This window comes from Phyllostomus discolor, chromosome 3, assembly GCF_004126475.2.
Source record: "Phyllostomus discolor isolate MPI-MPIP mPhyDis1 chromosome 3, mPhyDis1.pri.v3, whole genome shotgun sequence".
Classification (NCBI taxonomy): Eukaryota; Metazoa; Chordata; class Mammalia; order Chiroptera; family Phyllostomidae; genus Phyllostomus; species Phyllostomus discolor.
The window spans coordinates 44,181,599-44,200,562 of NC_040905.2; the positions used below are offsets into that span (position 1 = coordinate 44,181,599).

At 35.0% G+C, this 18,964-nt stretch overlaps 1 protein-coding gene across 4 annotated transcripts in view; it reads left to right on the plus strand.

The window, feature by feature from the left end:
- The window catches only part of FCHO2 (FCH and mu domain containing endocytic adaptor 2), a 113,287-nt gene that overhangs the window by 69,172 nt on the left and 25,151 nt on the right, over window positions 1–18,964 (plus strand). For 2 of the 4 annotated variants that reach the window (XM_036020397.1, XM_036020394.1), the window contains exons 11-18: window positions 1,537–1,561; window positions 6,894–6,951; window positions 7,229–7,404; window positions 8,832–8,843; window positions 9,209–9,233; window positions 12,461–12,503; window positions 14,872–14,966; window positions 16,586–16,672. In XM_036020397.1, the coding sequence (XP_035876290.1) occupies window positions 1,537–1,561; window positions 6,894–6,951; window positions 7,229–7,404; window positions 8,832–8,843; window positions 9,209–9,233; window positions 12,461–12,503; window positions 14,872–14,966; window positions 16,586–16,672 (521 nt within the window). The remainder of the gene's footprint in view (window positions 1–1,536; window positions 1,562–6,893; window positions 6,952–7,228; window positions 7,405–8,831; window positions 8,844–9,208; window positions 9,234–12,460; window positions 12,504–14,871; window positions 14,967–16,585; window positions 16,673–18,964) is intronic. The other 2 variants (XM_036020395.1, XM_028511555.2) reach the window with 1 other exon arrangement.

Sequence of the window (18,964 nt, forward strand, 5' to 3'; positions counted from 1 at the left end):
CCTTGATAAGATTCATGTGTGTATTCATGGGAAAGAAATACTTTTGTCCCTGGCTGGCATAGCTCAGTAGATTGAGCGTGGGCTGCGAACCAGTGTCACAGGTTCAATTCCCAGTAAGGGCACATGCCTAGGTTGCAGGCCACGGCCCCCAGCAACCGCACGTTGATGTTTCTCTCTCTCTCTCTCTTTCTCCCTCCCTTCCCTCTCTAAAAATAAATAAATAAAATCTTTTTTTTAATGATTCTATTAAAATGTTTTATTAGTCTTCAAAACAAAGCAAACAATGGACATTATCATATATAAATTTTATATATAATGGCTATGTATACAGAATGTAGCCCAGAATAATTAAATCAGAATTTCTGGAGGTGAGAGACAGGTGTATTAATTTCCTAGGACTGCCATAACAAAATACCACAAACTTGTTGACCTAAACAATCGAAATTTATTCTCTCATAGTAGCTGAAATCAAAGTGTTGGCAGGGCCATGCTCTCTCCTGCGGTCTGGGGGAAGATTCTTCCTTGCATCTCACTAGCTCCTGGTGGTGGTCAGAAATTCTTGGCAATCCTTAACTTGTAGTTGCATCACTCCAATCTCTGTCTCTGTTGTCATATGAACTTCTTCCCTGTGTCTCCTCTGTCTCTGAACCCAAACCATTCTCTTATTTGTCTTATAAGATACCAGTTGGATAGGACTCACTGTCATAATCCAATGTGACTTCATTTTTAATTGAACTACATCTACAAAGACCTTATTTCCAATTATGTCACATTCACAGCTCCTAGAGGTTAGGACTTCAGCATATCATTTTAGGAGACTACAATTTAGCTGACCACATCAAACATCAGTAATTTTGATTTCCTGGATGGTTCTATGGCTTAGTAGCTAATACAGAGAGCCACTTCTTCCAGAACAGTCTCTTAAACTTTAAGAGACATATGAATCACATATGGGGCTTGTAAAATGGCAGGTTCTAAAGGAAGTCCTGAAACCCTGCATTTCTCATAAGCTCCTAAGTGGTGCTGGTGTTGTGGTCCATACCACGAGGAGCAAGTAGTCACAGTGAAGGCTTTGTAAGCTGTTCTGTAGCTCTACCTCTGGCTCCCTTCTGAACTCAGGAGCACTTTGGTATTAAAAGTCTTTTTTTTTTATTTTTATTTTTTAATCATTGTTCAAATACAGTTTTCTCCTTTTTACTCCCAATCCAGTCCCCCCTCCCACCCCTCCCCACTTCCCTCCCATTACCACCCTCCCCTTAGTTTATGAATAAATAAAATCTTAAAAAAATACTTTTGTAAGTGGTTTTAAAAATACGTGTATTTTATTCTGTCATGTATTATAGGTATAGGAATGCTTTTTTTGAATTTTAAAATCATTTGGCATATTTTAATCTTCATGAGATAATTTCTCTAAGTATTTTTATAGATTTTAAATAAAAATTATGCTTACATACCAAGGTGAACACTTTGAATAAAGTATTATTATCAGACAGTTCTAATAGTTGGCTATTTCTAATACTTTGTTTGTTTTAACAGGGAATGCCCTGATGCAGATTCACTTGTAAGTAGATTTTACTTGGATATAAACAATTTAAATTAGCCATTTTCATTAGGAAACACCCAACATATTTGGGTTCAGTTGTTTATACATTTTTCCAAGAAAAATACTAATCATGTTGTTGTAAATTCATTATTAAAATTTTATTACAGATACACTTCTGGCTTTATATTGCCAGTGCTTTCCTATTAAATAGAAGGTGTTTCTAACTATCTTTGACCAGTGGACATTTAACTTTTGAAATTGGGGGAGTGGTGCCACAGCATATTGCTCTTTCTTGGGAAATATGCCACATCTCAAATCTGCATACTTTATTTTGAAATGTGGTGCTCTTACTAATTTAGTCTTAGATCTATTAAAAATAATACTTTATCTGTTCCTGTATTTATTTAAGAGATTGTCATTTTAGGAAAAATAACCATTGTTAGTACTTTTCTGTGCATTTTATTTTGTTTTAAAGAAAATTCATTTTTATTCCTTATTTAAATATGTTTCTTTATATATAATTAAAGAAGATATCAAATGGAGGTTACAGCAGAAGAGTAGATTTACCAAATGGTGTAAGTAGTGCATACATTTTCAGATTGCTCCTCAAACACTGGTCATGTTGCTAAATGGTGGTAGTCAGGCTCTTCATCTCCTCTCCTTATTGTTTTTGCTGGCATAATTATTGTTTCTTTTGGTTCCAAAATAGTTTCATCTTTTACAGCATAATGGTTGTACCAAAATAAAGAACTAGGTATTTTATGAAACATTGTGTTTTATATTAAGATTAGTACTTAGTTTCATATTTCAGGTTTTCTTATTTTGTTAATAAATTTATAGTGAAAATAATGAAATAGCCTTCTAATGAGCTCTGAGAATCATCAGAGTGTTTTTAGAATTAAAACATTTATCTTACCACTTGCCTGTTTTGATATACTTGGTTTATTAATTAACGAAAAAGCCAGCAGATGTGTTTGGCATTTACTTTAATACTCATACATTTATTTTACTTTTGAATTAACTGTGTATAGCATTTGTTTGATGGTTGCAACATTGCATAAAATCCTTTAGTACTTAATGTTTTATTTTATATATACTCCCTAAATAAAACATTTCTAATTCTCTCAGCTCATTTGATGCTTATTCTATAATGACCAGTATGAACCAATTTTGAACTTTAGTCAGTATGTATCTGGAATTAGAAAAGGGTTTTTAAAGAGGACACAAAATTCTTACGCCATGTAAGAAATGATTGATAAATTTGTGTAGAAATAAAAAACGTATAAAATTAGAAAAAATATTCCATAAAAAATTTGAATAACTAAAGATAAATTGGCAGAGAGTATTTATAAGACATGTAACATGGGGCTAATTACTTTCTATCATAAAGTTTTTATACAAATCAGTATATAAGGTAAAGCAGACACCCTGTAGGAAAAGAGCATTCATTAAAAACAGGGCTCTTTTCATTAAAAGAAATAAAAATGATGTCTAAACATAAATGTTCAGAATAGTCTCATTCTGATGCAAATTAGAATGAAGAGCCTGTGTTCTGAAAGTAGAAATACTCTTACATAATTACAAGGGCATACTTAGAGAAGTGCCCCTTCCTCTTGTATTCCTTCTACTTCATCGCTTTGCCTGGTAGATGACCAGCTTTGCTTTGATTTATTCTTCCTGTGTTGTTGTTGTTGTTGTTGTTGTTTTCATAAAGATAAGCAGATATGCCTATCTTAATGTTTTTTTTTTCTTACTTAAAAGACATTACACTACCTGGCTGGTGTAGCTCAGTGGATTGAGCGCGGGCTGGGAACCACAGTGTCCCAGGTTCGATTCCCAGCCAGGGTACATTCCTGGGTTGCAGGCCATAACCCCCAGCAACCGCACATTGATGTCTGTCTGTCTGTCTGTCTGTCTCTCCCCCTCCCTCCCTCCCTCCCTTCCCTCTCTAAAAATAAATAAATAAAATCTTAAAAAAAAAAAAGACGTTACACTATATATGTTCTTTTCTACTTTTTTTAGTTAGCCATAATTCTTGGAAGTCACTCCATATCAGACCATAAAAATGTTTTTCTTTTTCTAATGGCTGTACAGTACTCTATTTTTGTATATATCGTAGTTTATTCAACTATGCTTGGATATTTAGGTACTTTCCCATAATTTTGAGTTATCGATAATCTTTGATGAATAATTTTGTTGTGTACATATTCTTAAATTGTTGAGGGTGTATTTTGGGGGTAAATTCCTTGAAGTCAAATTCCTGGGTGGAAGAGTTAAAACACATACACGGTGTTTTTTTAGAGATTGTTAAATTTCTCTCTGGAGGGATTGTACTGCAGTAAGTCCTCAACCTTGTTGATAGGTTCTGTTTTTAGTGAAACTTTGTATAACTAAACCATTTCTACCATAAGCTAGCTAATTGACATAAACAAGAATTAAGTTCCTGTGGCATCTAGTCAACGTTACAACAAAAGGAACTTATTCAAGGACCTGTGGTATTTTGTTTTATACCAGCAAAGTATAAGAGTACATTTCTCCACAGCTTTGCCTACAGAGGGTATTTTCAAGCTTTTGAATTTTGCCAGTCTCAAGAGCAAAAGTAGTGTTTTAGTGTAGTTTTAACTTTCTAGGTTGTCTTTTATTTGTTTGTGTGTGTGTGTGTGTGTGTGTGTGCGCGTGTGTGTGTTTAAATTTTTAGAGAGCGGGGAAGGTAGGGAGAAAGAGGGAGAGAAGCATCAGTGTGTGGTTGCCTCTCTTGCACCCCCTACTGGGGACCTGGCCTGCAACCTGGGCATGTGCCCTGACTGGGAATCAAACTGGCAACCCTTTACTTCACAGTCCGGTGCTCAATCTTCTGAGGCACACCAGCCAGGGTTATATATTTTTTTGTTTTTGTATATATTTTATTTATTTCCATTTACTTAAGCTGTCCTCTGATTTCATCACCTCTGTTCTACAGACACACACAGTCTTGCACTTTTTTTAAAAGTATATTTTATTGGTTATTCTATTACAGTTGTCCCAATTTTTCCCCCTTTGCCCCTCTCCACCTGGTACCTTCCCTCCAGCAATCCCCCCCTTAGTTCATGTCCATGGGTCAAACATGTAAGTTCTTTGGCTTCTCCATTTCCTTTACTGTTCTTAACATCTCCCTATTTTGTACCTATCAATTATGCTTCTTAATCTGTGTACTTTTTCTCCCATTCTCCCCCTCCACCCTCCCTGCTGATAACTCCATGTAATCTTTTTTTTTTTATCATTGTATAGGAAGAACTGCATATTTATTTATAGGTTGTATCATTCATGTGATCTTCATTTCTGTGATTCTGTTCCTGTTCTAGTTGTTTGCTTAGTTTGTTTTTGTTTTTTTAGATTCAGTTGTTAATAGTTACGAGTTTGTTGTCATTTTAATGTTCATAGTTTTGATGAACTAACATTTCATGTAATAATGGCTTGGTGATGATGAACTCCTTTAGCTTTGCCTTATCTGGGAAGCACTTTATTTGCCCTTCCATTCTAAATGGTAACTTTGCTGGGTAGAGTAATCTAGATTGTAGTTCCTTGCTTTTCATCACTTTGAATACTTTTTGCCAGTTCCTTCTAGCCTGCAGAGTGTCTTTTGAGAAATCATCTGATAGTCTTATGGGAACTCCTTTGTAGGTAACTTGCTCCTTTTCTCTTGCTGCTTTTGAGATTCTCTTTATCGTTAACCTTTGGCATTTTAATTATGATGTGTCTTGGTGTGTTCCTCTGTGTATCCAACTTGCTTGGGACTCTCTCTGCTTCCTGGACTTTTATGTCTATTTCCTTCACCAAATCAGGGAAGCTTTCTTTCATTATTTTTTCGAGTAAGTTTTCAGTTTCTTGCTCTTCCTCTTCTCATTCTGGCATCCCTATGATTTGGGTATTAGCACTTTTGGAGATGTCCCAGAGTCTTCCTATTCTCTCCTTGTATTTTTGAATTCTTGTTTCTTCATTCTGTTCTGGTTCATTGTTTATTTCTTCCTTATGTTTCAAATTGTTGATTTGAACTCTGGCTTCCTTCCCTTCACCGTTGGTTCCCTGTGGATTTTTCTTTATTTCTCTTAGTATAGCCTTCATTTCTTCCCTTATGCTTTCACCATATTCAATGAGTTCTCTGAGCATCGTTATCACCAGTGTTTTGAACTCTGCACCTGATAAGTTGGCTACCTCCATTTCTCTTAGTTCTTTTTCTGGGGTTTTGTTCTTTCCTTTAGGTCGTATTTCTTTGTCTCCTCAATTTGGCAACCTCCCTGTGTTTGTTTCTGTGTATTAAGTAGAGCTGCTTTGGCTCCCTGTCTTAGTGTGCTTGTTAAGTTATATGGGGTAAACTCTAGGTATTTGCCAGGGCAGGGCAACCTGCTTCACTGCTCTGTGGCTCTGTATGTGGGGGAAGGGTTGGAGAAGGAACAATGATGCTGAGACTTGTTCGGTCCCCACCCAGTTTCCAGTCATTTCACCACCACCACCTTCCCATATGTGACCGGCACCCCTCTAGCTACCCTGGTGGTGGTTCTCAGAGTGGGTGAAATGACTGGAAGCATTCATTCTAGGACCGTACAGGCCCTTTAAGTGGCCTCTCTGAAGAGATCTGCAGTTTCTTCTGCCACCCCGATCCCCACTGGTTTTTACAGCCAGAAGTTATGAGGCTTTATTTTCCTGGCACTGGAAACCTGGACTGTGTGGTTTGGCCTGGGGCTGCGGTCACTTGCTCCCAAGGCATCCCTCCCAATGTTATCTACCACATGTGAATGTGGGACTACTGGTTCCACGGGCCACCTTGCTGGTATTACGCTGCATCCTCTTCCCCCGTACTCTCCATCTCCGGCCCTCCTACCCATCTGGATAAATATGGCTTCTTTAAATCTTTGGTTGTCAGACTTCTATACAGTTTGATTTTCTGGCAGTTTTGGGTGTTTTTTGTTTTGAGGTTATTTGTGATCTTTCTTGTGGTTGTGCAAGGAAGCAAAGGGTGTCTGCCTATGCCTCCATCTTGGCCGGAAGTCTCATGCATTTTTTTTTTTTTTACTGTGAAAATTTGATTGTCTACAGAACTGCTGGCATTTCACATGAACACCTGTTGTATACCTTTCAATGTTCCTTCTGTTTTATTTTGAAATGCTTTTCTATTTCAGACTTCTGAAGAACGGAGTGTGATTTGAATCTAAGTAACTAAAAGATATAATTTCCCCACAGTGTTAAGATTTTGTTAACCTATTGATATTTGATAAATGATATAGCCCCTCAGTAATAGTTAAGGTTTAATAATATTTTTATAGTGTGGAGCCATCATTACAGTCAAGTTTTCTTTTTCTTCTTCTTCCCATAGAACATCCCTGATGTAGATGAAGAAGGCTATAGTATAAAACCAGAAGCAAATCAGAATGATATCCTTTTATCATCTGAATATTCTTACGGATTGGTTATCATATAAGTGGACAGTTAAAATACTCTATTATTTAAAAAAGGGTTTTCAGGTTTTTAATTGATTATCATAAAATGATTCCATAGCCTTCATTTGACATGTTTTTATTAACAAAAGTTAGACGTTATATTTCTGTTAAAGTCCTATCTCTTAAAGGTTTTTGTTAACTTTATGAATGTGTGAAAAAATGGTTATGCATTAAGACAATTTAAAAACTAAATTTTTTAACTGATACTCACATACCAAAGAGAACCATTTCTACTCATCTAGTGATTCTGATTCTGAAGATGAAGAACCAAAGAAGTATCGAATAGAAATAAAACCTATGCATCCAAATAATTCACATCATACAATGGCTTCCTTGGATGAATTAAAAGTGTCTATAGGAAATATAACACTCTCCCCAGCAATATCTGTAAGTAAGAAAATGGGCTGGAATGGGAATAAGTGGGAGAAAACTGTACTTGAACAATGATTAAAATAAAATTAAAAATAAAAATTAAAAAAAAGAAAATGAGCAAGTTTGAACTTCTTATATAGAAGTCTTTTTTTTAAATACCATGACTACCTGCATCTGCTTAATTTTCAGAATAATAAAAAGTGAAACATCACTTAGTGATAGTTAAGCATGTTGGATAATGAAATATTTATATTTTTTAATTTAGCTTTATTGAGGTATATAATTTATAATTTTTGTACAGGCAAATGAACTTGTGAGTTTGGCTTAGTTTTGCTTCCTTTTGAAAGTGTATTACAAAGGAAGCAAAAGAAAATCTGTTTCTACCATTTGTTGTATTTTATAAATAATGCTATATGACTCAGGCAGAATTTTGTGAAGTGGCAGTATTAATCTTCCCTCATTGAATTTTTAAGTTTTTGTCTATGTTTTGTGAACTTTATGTAGAAGGGAATTCTGTAAAAATGAATTTAAAGATTAAATGATATCTTTGCATTTTTTATCTGTCAGTGTAACATTTGTTTTTATATACTTTTCATAGAAGGAAAGGGAAAGGTAAGAATTCTTGGTTATAGTGATTGATTTCTCATTTTTGAGATACCACACTTAATATCTTTTGAGGGAGTGAAAAAAATCATACTCTATCTTTCCGTTGACGTCATAGTCTAAATTCAAAATGTTAAACTCTGGGGGCAGTGAAAGTATGTCTTAGAATGATATTAAGTGTGTCAGTACATCTTCATAATTAATATTAAATCTGTTCTCCTTGATAATAGAGAATAAAAGTCCTCACTGTTTCATACTGTTATTTGAGTATATATTTTAAGTAGTCTCTGTGTATGTGTTTGGCCAAAAAAGATTTTTCTCCCATTCCAGTTTTAAAATTTAATTTTAGAATTTTTTTCCCACCAAAAAGGCAGATTTCTGAAGTGAGGTTTTATTCTACCATTAAAAAAAACCTAGAGGAATATACATCAAAATGTTAAGCAATAATCTCTGGGTGGTGAGCTTATTGATGGTTTAAAATTTTCTCTTTTGTGCTCTTCTTAGATATTTATTTTAAAAACCTGAACATGTATTAATTTCATTCTCAGAAAATAAGTAATAATAAAATTGTTCATTTTTAATATTGGGTGTGGGAAGAGGACATCGTGAGTATATTTTGTTGTCCAGTTTGCTTATCTGGCTTACGTGTTCTCCCCCCACAGTGTATGTTTTTAAGGAGTATAGATTGTAGGTATGATTCGGAAGGGAATACACAAATTATTAGAACTGGAAAGTATGATATTTCGTCTGTCTATTTATTTTGGTGAGAGGAAATAGAAAATACTATATTTTAAAATCTAAAAAATCATTATCTCTTTTCTTTTTCCATGTATTGCTAGAGACACAGCCCAGTAAGTGCAAGATTTTATATTTTTATCTATTGACCTTAAAAAATTATAATGTTTGAATATTGATTTTCAAAATATTTGCGTTAAATATTATAAATTAGCAAGTCATAGTGAGTTGCTTTAGATATTTAATAGTTCAATATTTAAAAACACTTCATTGAATGTTAAAAGTACATGTATTTTTTTAAGTATAAAAAACTACTAAAAGTCTTTTCTGTATATCTTTATGTAACTGCAGTTTACAATTGAGCAGATTTACTAAAAGCAATTTAAAATTTAGGTTCCTAGTGTTAACAATTTATGAAATATTTCATTACCAGATTAAATTATTTATTTAATGGCACTTAATTGTTGTATTTCTGTTTTAGGTGCTGATGAATCAGAATTCGTCTAGTAAGTTTGACATTTAAGTTGGTTATTTTATTAGTGTTAAAATTTATCAGGCGATTTGCTAAGCTTATATGGCCTTACATATGTAGTTTTAGAAATAGGATTTTCTCATGAGCCTTAACAACAATAGACTATCTCTTTTAGCTTTGAGACATGCCTTAAACCCGGGGTGTTAAACTCATTTTCACCAGGGGCCACATCAGCCTTGCAGTTGCCTTTAAAGGGCTGAAATAATTCTAGGACTGTATAAATGTAACTACTCCTTAACTCTTCAGAAGTTGAAATTATATTGGGACCTTTGAAGGCAACCATGGGGCTGATGTGGCCCTCGGTGAAAATGAGTTTGACACCCCTGCCTTAAACTTTAATACCTGAATACTACATCTTTTAGAAATCAGCAAAAACAAAGAGTAGCTTCTGGACTTCTGGCCAAGGTGGAGGCGTAGATAGACACACTGTGCCTCCTCTCGCAACCAAAACAAGGACAACAACAAATTTAAAAACAAAAATTAAACAGAATGGACAGAATATTGAACTGAATGGAAATCCGACAACCAAGAAGTTAAAGAAGAAACATTCATCCAGACTGGTAGGAGGGGCAGAGTCAGACTGCCGAGTGGAGAGGACTCGCATCAAGGTGGTGGCTGGTAGACCAGGTGACGTGGTAGCTTGCAGACTGGGCAGCCCCCACATTCGTGTACAGGTAAACCTGGAGGAATCACTGGGGAGCAAGACAGACCACACAACCCAGGGTTCCAGTGCAGGGAAATAAAGCCGCAAACCTCTGACTGAAAACACCTGTGGGGGTTCAGATGGCAGCGGGAGAAACTCCCAGCCTCACAGGAGAGTTCATTGGAGAAAAAAATAGCAGTTAAGGGTCCTAGAATGTACACAAACCCACTCACCCAGGAATCAGCACCAGAAGGGCCCAATTTGATTGTGGGTAGCAGGGGAAGTGACTGAAAGCTGGCAGAGAGTGGAGCAAGCAGCACCATTCCCTCTTGGACCCCTCCCCACATACAGTGTCACAATGGAGCGAGGTGGTTTGCCCTGCCCTGGAAAACACTTGAGTCTCTCCGCCCCTTACTACATAACTGGCACACTGAGACAACAACAAAAAAATGGCCCAAATGGAAGAACAGTTCAAAGCTCCAAAAAAAATACAACTAAGTGACAAAGAGATAGCCAACCTGTCAGATGCACAGTTGAAAACACTGGTTATCAGGATGCTCCAGGAACTCACTGGGTACTTCAATAGCATAAAAAAAAACCAAGGCAGCAATGAAGGTTGCATTATGTAAAATAAAGAAAAATCTGTAGGGAACCAACAGTGATGGGAAGGAAACCAGGATTCAAACCAACAGTTAGGAGCAGAAAGAAGAAAGAAACATTCAGCCAGAACAGAATGAAGAAACAAGAATTCAAAAAAAATGAAGAGAGGCTTAGGAACCTCCAGGACATCTTGAAACCTTCCAACATCCAAATTATAGGGGTGCCAGAAGGAGAAGAGGAAGACCAAGAAATTGGAAACTTTTTTGAACAAATAATGAAAGAGAACTTCCCCAATCTGGCAAAGAAAGTAGACTTTCAGGAAGCCCAGAGTCCCTAAGAAGTTGAACCTAAGAAGGAACACACCAAGGCACATCATAATTAAGTTACCCAAGATTGAAGATAAGGAGAGAATCTTAAGAGCAGCAAGAGAAAAGGAGAGAGTTACCTACTTCCCATTAGACTATCAGCAGATTTCTGAAAAGAAACCTTACAGGCAAGGAGGGGCTGGAAAGAAGTATTCCACGTCATAAAAGGCAACGACCTACATTCAAGATGATTCTATCCTGCAAAGCTGTCATTTAGAATGGAAGGGCAGATAAAGTGCTTCCCAGACAAGGTCAAGTTAAAGGAGTTCATCATCACCCAGCCCTTATTATATGAAATGTTAAAGGGACTTATCTCAGAAAAAGAAGATCAAAAATATGAACACTGAAATGACAACAAACTCACAGCTATTAACAACTGAACCTAAAAAAAACAAAACAAACTAAGCTAACAACTGGAACAAGAACAGATTCACAGAAATAGAGATCACGTGGAGGGTTATCAGTGGGGAGCGGGAATGGGGGAAAAGGTACAGAGAATAAGTAGCATAAAGGGTAGGTAGAAAATAGATGGGGAGGTTAAGAATAGTATAGGAAATGTAGAAGCTGAGGAACTTATATGTACGACCCTTGGACATAAACTAAGGAGGGGGAATGCTGGTGGGAAAGGGGTGCAGTGCGAAGGGGAATAAAGGAGGGAAAAGGGACAACTAATAACATAATCAAAATATATTAAAAAAATAAATGAGACCCATTAAATTTACTAAGTATCAAACAATGCAGTGTTTTACTTTTTAAAAAGAAATGGTGTGTAGATTGATAGAGAATATGAAGAAAATGAGGATAAAAGGGGGCCATCAACTTACAGAAATGAGGGCAAAATGCAAAAAGATGGAGGGGGAACAGCCCAATGAGCACTTTAGAGGAAAATGCTAAATTGGGCCAAATCGGAGAATGTGGTGTGGAGTAGGCATCGTGTACAGTGGTGGTGTTCCTTGTAGTTTGTTGCAGTTACCCATGTTGATGTATTTTGTGTTCATCAGCCATTGCTTGATGGTGCAAAACACTGAGGTGCAGGGAAAAGTGCTTATGAACCAACATGACTTTTGCATTACTGATGCCTTTCCCCTGTGTACTAGTTGCTTATGAAATGATTCATGTTACAAATGCAAAAGAGACTATTTTATAGAGACTGTTGCTCTAGGTTTTACAAATTTTAATTTTTTAAAGTAAGATCCTTCAAGTGTTGGTAATTACTTTTGGTCGATATAATAATTACTAATAATCTTAGAATGTGAAAAATGCTTTCATGATTCAGCAGTTAAAAGTCTTGAGTGATAACTTACATAAGTACTTAAAATTTGTCCTAATTTTTAAAGTTACAGCCCATATTTTTCTCTTTTGAGCAGCCATTTTATTTTAATAAATATGAGAAGTCAGTTGATTCAACTTACATTTCTCACTACAGATGTTAGAAGAAATAAAGATTTAGCAGAACTTCAGCTATTTTAATATTCTTCACAATAGAGAACTTGTTAAAAGCTGATGTTTCTTTTTTTTTCATGTTTGTTTAAATTATACTTGTTATTCCAGAATTTTTAAATTGCTTATAGTAATGAGGTGATTTTTAATTAGGTGAAGAGTTAACAAAATCGAAACCATCTGCTGCATCCAATGAGTAAGTCCCATGTTTAAATTTTTTTTAACAAATACTTTATTTTTTTAGAGCAATTTTAGGTTCACAGCAAAATTGAGTGGAAGGTACAGAGGTCTTGTGTATACTCTGCCGCTACATATGCTCAGCCTCCCCTACTATAGTAGCAGCGCATTTGTTGTGATTGATAACCCTAATAGACACATCATTATCGCCCGGGTCCATGGTTTACACTAGGATTTACTCTTGGTGTTAAACATCATGTGATTTTGATGAATGGATAATGATATGTCCACCATTATAGTTTTATACAGAATGGTTTGCCCTAAAATTCCTATTTCCTCCAGCTTTTTATTCTTCCCTCCCCACTACCTTTAAATTTGAAATACCTTTGTCCTGTTTCTAGAGTTTTATTATCTCTGTAGTTTCAGTTCCAGTAGGATGTTGGGAATTATCCTGTTTCTTAAGCTGTCAGGTGTCCTGTGGAGTTTTTCATTGCTCATTTGATACTTCTTTTTTTATAACAGTTTTTTAAAAATTCATTCAGTTGTATTTGGCCTTGATGGCCTCACTGCTTCTAAATAAATGATAGTATTCCAAGTTTATACATGTCTGTATTTCAGCTGGTTGTTCTCATGGAAATTTTCTCACTTTTTCCCTTCAGTTTTGGCTGTGACCTTATAAAATAGACTGTATACTTCTTGAGCTTCAAAATGAGGAACTGTCTCAAGTTGAAAAAGGAGAGGGCTAGAAAGCATGCCAGCTGTTAAAAAGAAAAAATATTTTAAGCCAATATTGCATGGGTCCTTTTTCATTCTGTATCTATCAAGACTGCTTTCTTCTAATGTTTTTGCATGGGTAAAAAAAGGCTTAATTAATGGATAATTAATTAATGGGTAGTTTAAAATTATTTGATATTTTTCAAGCTAGGCATGAATTGAGTATAGTGGTGGTATTCAAATGGAAATGGTGATTTACCATTTCTAAAGATAAGTTGTAGAATGTTTTAAAACTAGGAATCATTTTTTCAATTGTAATTCTAGCTATGCTTTATCATACAAAATGTGTGTATCCATGTAGATGCGTGTTGAGATAATAGATATATTGCCTGTGGATCATTATAACATTTTAATTATCTGGTGGGCCTGTTTTCTAAGATTTTGAAAAAATATTTTTTAAAAATAGTGGTGGTTTGATACTTTAAAACAGGGATTCCCAACCCCCTAGCCATGAATCAGCACTGGTCTGTGGTCTGTTAGGAGTGGGGCCACACAGCAGGAGGTGAGCAGTGGGCTAGCAAGTGAAGTTTTGCTGGAATTACTACCTGAGCTCCACCCCCTGTCTCCTGACCCCCCATCTGCTGCCCCCCTCCCCCATCAGTGGAAAAAGTGTCGTTCACAAAACCGGTCCCTGGTGCCAAAAAGGTTGGGACCATTGCTTTAAAATATTGTTTTAATGGGGATTTCATTTCTGTTTTTACACCTTAATTTTGATTTGTCGAGCATACATCAGTAGAGCTGGGGAAAAATAATTTTATGAAGAGGTGGTGGCTAAGGTCAGGTGCTTTAGGATCTAGAGATTATATTCATATAAATGTTTGTAAAGAGCCAGAAGTTGAATCCAGAGAGTAACTAGTACAGTGGATTTTAAGAGGTCCGTGGAGGAAGATCATTGGTATGCATTATGTTGAGTTTTTTTGAAACTAGAATGTTGATCCCCTTGATGATTTTGTCCATAATCTTGGTTATATCTCATAAAAAGGCATGTCTAACCCAACTGTTTCACCAGACTACTTTCCTGGCTCAGCCAGTGAATTAACCAGGAAGCTCACTGAGATAATTACGTCATCTACTGCATGAGCAGATCTGTGAAGTTTATATCAACTTGTTGGGCTTATTTATGTACATGAGAAGTACTTTCAGAAAATCCTTTACTCTCTTTCTTTGCAAATAAGCATTACTTTATAAAATTTCTATCTGATTTCACATCACTTAGCACCTGAAATTGTAGAATTAGGTAGCCATGTGTTTTTAGGCAGCTCATTTAGAGACTCTTTTTATTTTCATTTGTAAAGCTCAAATCATTATTTCCATTCTGACAGCCCCTAGGATTGTTAAGAATAATAAGGTGTGATAAGTGGGGATTTCTCTTCTAGCCACTCTCCCTGCCACCTTCATACAATGCTTTAACTACTTTTAAGTAGTTAAAAGTGGTTAAAAAATACTGGTTTATTAAATTCGTCAAGTTTCTTCACATATTCCATTGGCAGAACATCAAACTTCTTAATCATATATGTTGAGCTATTATAATTCTGTGATATAATAAGTGAGTAGATTTTATACTAATAAAATATTCCTTTATTAAAATTCTTATTTTTAAAACACTATGGAAGGAAAGGGACCAGTGATTTACTTGCATGGGACCCTCTGTTTGGACCATCTCTTGATTCATCATCTTCAGCTTCGTTAACTTCATCATCATCATCAGGTAAATATATATATATATATATATATTTGCATATATATTTTAAACTGAGGAATTTAGTAGTTACTTTTTCTAGTTGATATACTCATTATCTATTGTTGTACTTAATAATCAAAAAATTTTTAAACTTGCTTTTTGATCATATTGCCAGATAACAGTAATTTTACCCTGGTTTTGTTAACTTAGTTTAAAGACCCTATGGCTTAAACAATAAAAATTTATCAGACATCAACAGTTTTTTTTTAATATATTTATTTCTAAGCATTTATATATTTATATCTAAGCCATATTGATGCCTAAATAACCTTAACGTGTATAGATAAAATTCAGCTGTAAAGATGTGCATTAAGGTAAGCAGTGCTTTCTTGCTGGACATTTACATTGCATCTGATTTTCTGATACTATGAACATTCGTGAATATAACGAATTTCGTGCACGTCTCATCATATCCTTTTTTGTAAAGATTTTATTTATTTATTTTTAGAGAGAGGGGAAGAGAGGGAGAAAGAGATGGAGAGAAACATCAATGTGTGGTAGCCTCCCATACACCCTGAACTGGGGACTTGGTCTGCAAACCCAGGCTTGTGCCCTGACTGGGAATCAAACCAGCGACCCTTTGGTTTGCATGCTGGCACTCAATACACTGAGCTGCACCAGCCAGGGCTCATAATATCCTTATAATAATTTATCAATATAAGACTTAAGAGTCAGAAGATACACTCATTGATACTTATTGCCAAACTGCTTTCCAGAAAGATTTTAGCACTTCCCAAACAGTGACTAAAAGGGCTTGATAAATGCTTTTAAATTGTTTTGGCAAGAGTATGTTAAGTTTCTCTTATCTTCAAAATATAAATTCTCATTTGCCAATACTCAAAGCAGACATCAGAAATACATGTTTAATAAAACCGCTGCTTGCTCAAAGTAAGAAAATAAAATCACTGTTTTAAGTTGATCTTCAACTTTCTCAGGGATTTTAGAAACTCAGATTGTCAGGAACTTCTCTAAGATCCTGTAACTAGAAAATGATAAAAGCATAGATTCAAATCTAGATATTACCAATTCTAAAATCTCTTGTACTCTGGTAGATTAACAAAACAATAAGCCTTGTGGAAACATTTTACTATTAATAATAAAATGAACACTAGTATTTAAAATTAGACTGTTTAGAAAATAATATTTTAAAAATAATTTTAACTGTATTTTAGGCACTCTTAACCTGAAACAATCTGTAACTTTGAAGGGAAAGTAAGTGGTCTGTATCTAATACTTGTAAATCAGCAAGAAGTAGTTAATAGATGGTTGAACATATTCAGAAGTGTCAGCATAGCCTTTCTCAATGAGCATTTGTTAGTAATTAGTTTTATAAGAATAACCTTACCAATAGGTAGTATAAGGAAAGTAAAATTGTAGAGGAAAAGCTGAAGTTGTCCTTAAGTCTTTTTTGTTTGGTAAGAATGTCAGAATGGTGTTTTGTATGTAGAATGAAGAGGGTCCTAAACAAGGCTTTTTCAGTTTTATTAATATTCTTTTATGATTTATTTTTTCAAATCTTTTACACTGGTATCACAGAGGTTTTAGTTATGTTTGTAACTCTACCCTTTGTTTCTCATTTTCTTTAGCACAGTCTCTTTATTTTCAAGAAAGCATTCTCTTTTCCTCTTGCTACCTGTCTAAAGACTGTTTTACCCATATCACTTTCAATTCAGGTAAAAAAGTGATGTATTTTCATTCAGTCGTCATTTGATGTTTAGTAGCTAGGATATGATAAAATATTTGTTACACTTTTGCTAGTTTTAAAATTCACTTTGGTATGCATTTTTAACCTTTCTCTATAGTCTAAAAAATAATGCCATAAATTATTTTGCCCTTCAAAGAATATTAGTGATGTTGAAAGAGATAATTATTGTTATATAATAATTAATAGCCCCACCTGAGAGCACAAATAAGTTTCCTTTTGCTTCATGGTTGCAAAATCAGTGGCTTTCCTTTATTGATGACCTTGTTACAAGTTCATCTCTCCAGGGAGCTGAGACAGCATTCCAGAGATTGTACTGGAAAGCCAAAAATACCTTTGGGTTTCCTGATGCTTTGATTGAGAGATCTCCCAAAAGCTGCATCTCTGAGGATCAGAGTGGACTTTGCCATAATATCACATGTCCTAAAAAATTAATGACAGAAGGAGCTAATACTAGTACTGATTTTTCTTCTGCATCATTGTTTCTGGAGTCTAGATTAATGTGGGTTTTTTTGGTCAAATAAAGAATGGTGTGGGAAACAGGCCTTATGTGTTCTCCCTAGGCATTGTCAGAGGGCAGATGTAGATTAGCTCTTATCTCCTATGTTTTTATACTTTACAAGCCATTTTTATTTCCTTATAATATATTGCATCTAATAGACATTCCTTGGAAGTGAGCTCCAGTGTCAACATTACTACTACTACTACAAAAGAAAAACCCACACTATTAAAATATTTAAGTTTATAAATAATTGTAATAATCTCCTTCAAAGGCTTCTGAAAGCAGTACCTAATTGGCATATGCAGATAGATTCATTTATAATATATAAATTTATTATTAATTTATAATTAATAGATTCATTTATAAAGAGTTTTATTAGCTTTCCCCAAACAGCAATTTCTGATTATTTGAACTTAACACTTCTACTAATCTTGGTTTTGAGTCAATCTAACTACCATTTGGAGAGTCCACTTGATTGATCAATGATGAAGTTAAGGTGTAAATGTCTGTTGTGTTAGGCTCTCTCACAAGTTTGAAATGGCTGGAGTATTGTCAGTGCTGGTTGCATTGATAATGAACACATCTTCAAAGTAAAGGTGCCATTAGCACAGGGAAGAGAGAGAGATGGTCCTCAGGCTGGGGCACATCTCTTCTAGTGTGCAGCTTAAGTGCGGCATGAAAGGACTGCTGCCGACTGGGCAAGGGCAGCAGCCTCAGAAACCAGACTTGATTTCTTACCATCCTGCTACTGTTTTCCTCAAGTAACCAAAAGTTGCTTACATCTTTTTTCTCTTCATATGGTATGCTTTCTAAATGATTCCATACCCCCTGTGGCATTTACTTTCACTCCTGTGCGGACTACCTTTTTTCTTTAGGTCACTTCCTACCTCCTCCATGTTCTTCCTTTTCATGCTTCCAATCCTCCCTCACTGACCGAGGGTCCTCAGCTTTATTACCTCTCGTTTCCCCATGTATATACTTGGACCCATTTATATAATTCTTAACTTTACATACCTGTAAACTTACAAAATTTAACTGAAATATATTTCTTCCCTTCCATATTATATTCTTCAGTTTCTGAACTGTGTGACTTCTGATGATGTACATTTGAATTTCACTCATTAATTTCTATCATGATGAGAATTATTTTCGATTAGGGATACTGAGTGTTAGTATTTCTGATTTATTAAATTGCAAATTTTGCAACTGGTGTTGAAGAACAGTGAACACTAAATTTATGTAGAATTTAGGGAAAGTTAAGATACTACTTTCAACACTTACCAAAAATGAATTAGTGATGAAGGGAAATTTTTTTTAGTAAAGGTCATTTTAATTCTTTTATGACAAAAAAATGTTATAATGTTCAGAAAAAGTCAAATTACAATTTTAATTAAGGTAAGTGTTTTATTTAGAGTTCATGTTCCTGTTTCGAAGGTGGTGTGTCAAAGGCTTGGCCTTACATTTCTCTTTGGAGAGTAGGTGTATGGGCAGTGAACTAAAGACCTTAGACCTTAAATTGTCTACGCCACCTAACTTATCAGATTTAATTTTTATATGTGTAAATAAATGAAACAGGAATATAATTTATCTGTGTCAGTTTTATTGAAAATTTAATGATTTTTTTCCCAGGACTATTATTGGTATCTTCAAAATACTTATTTGATTGATAGCTTCCTAGTATTTCACCAAATATCTATAATTACATTTTTAAGAAACTCCTGAAAAATAAGCTTTGAATCCTAACAGTTCCTCTGTAATAGA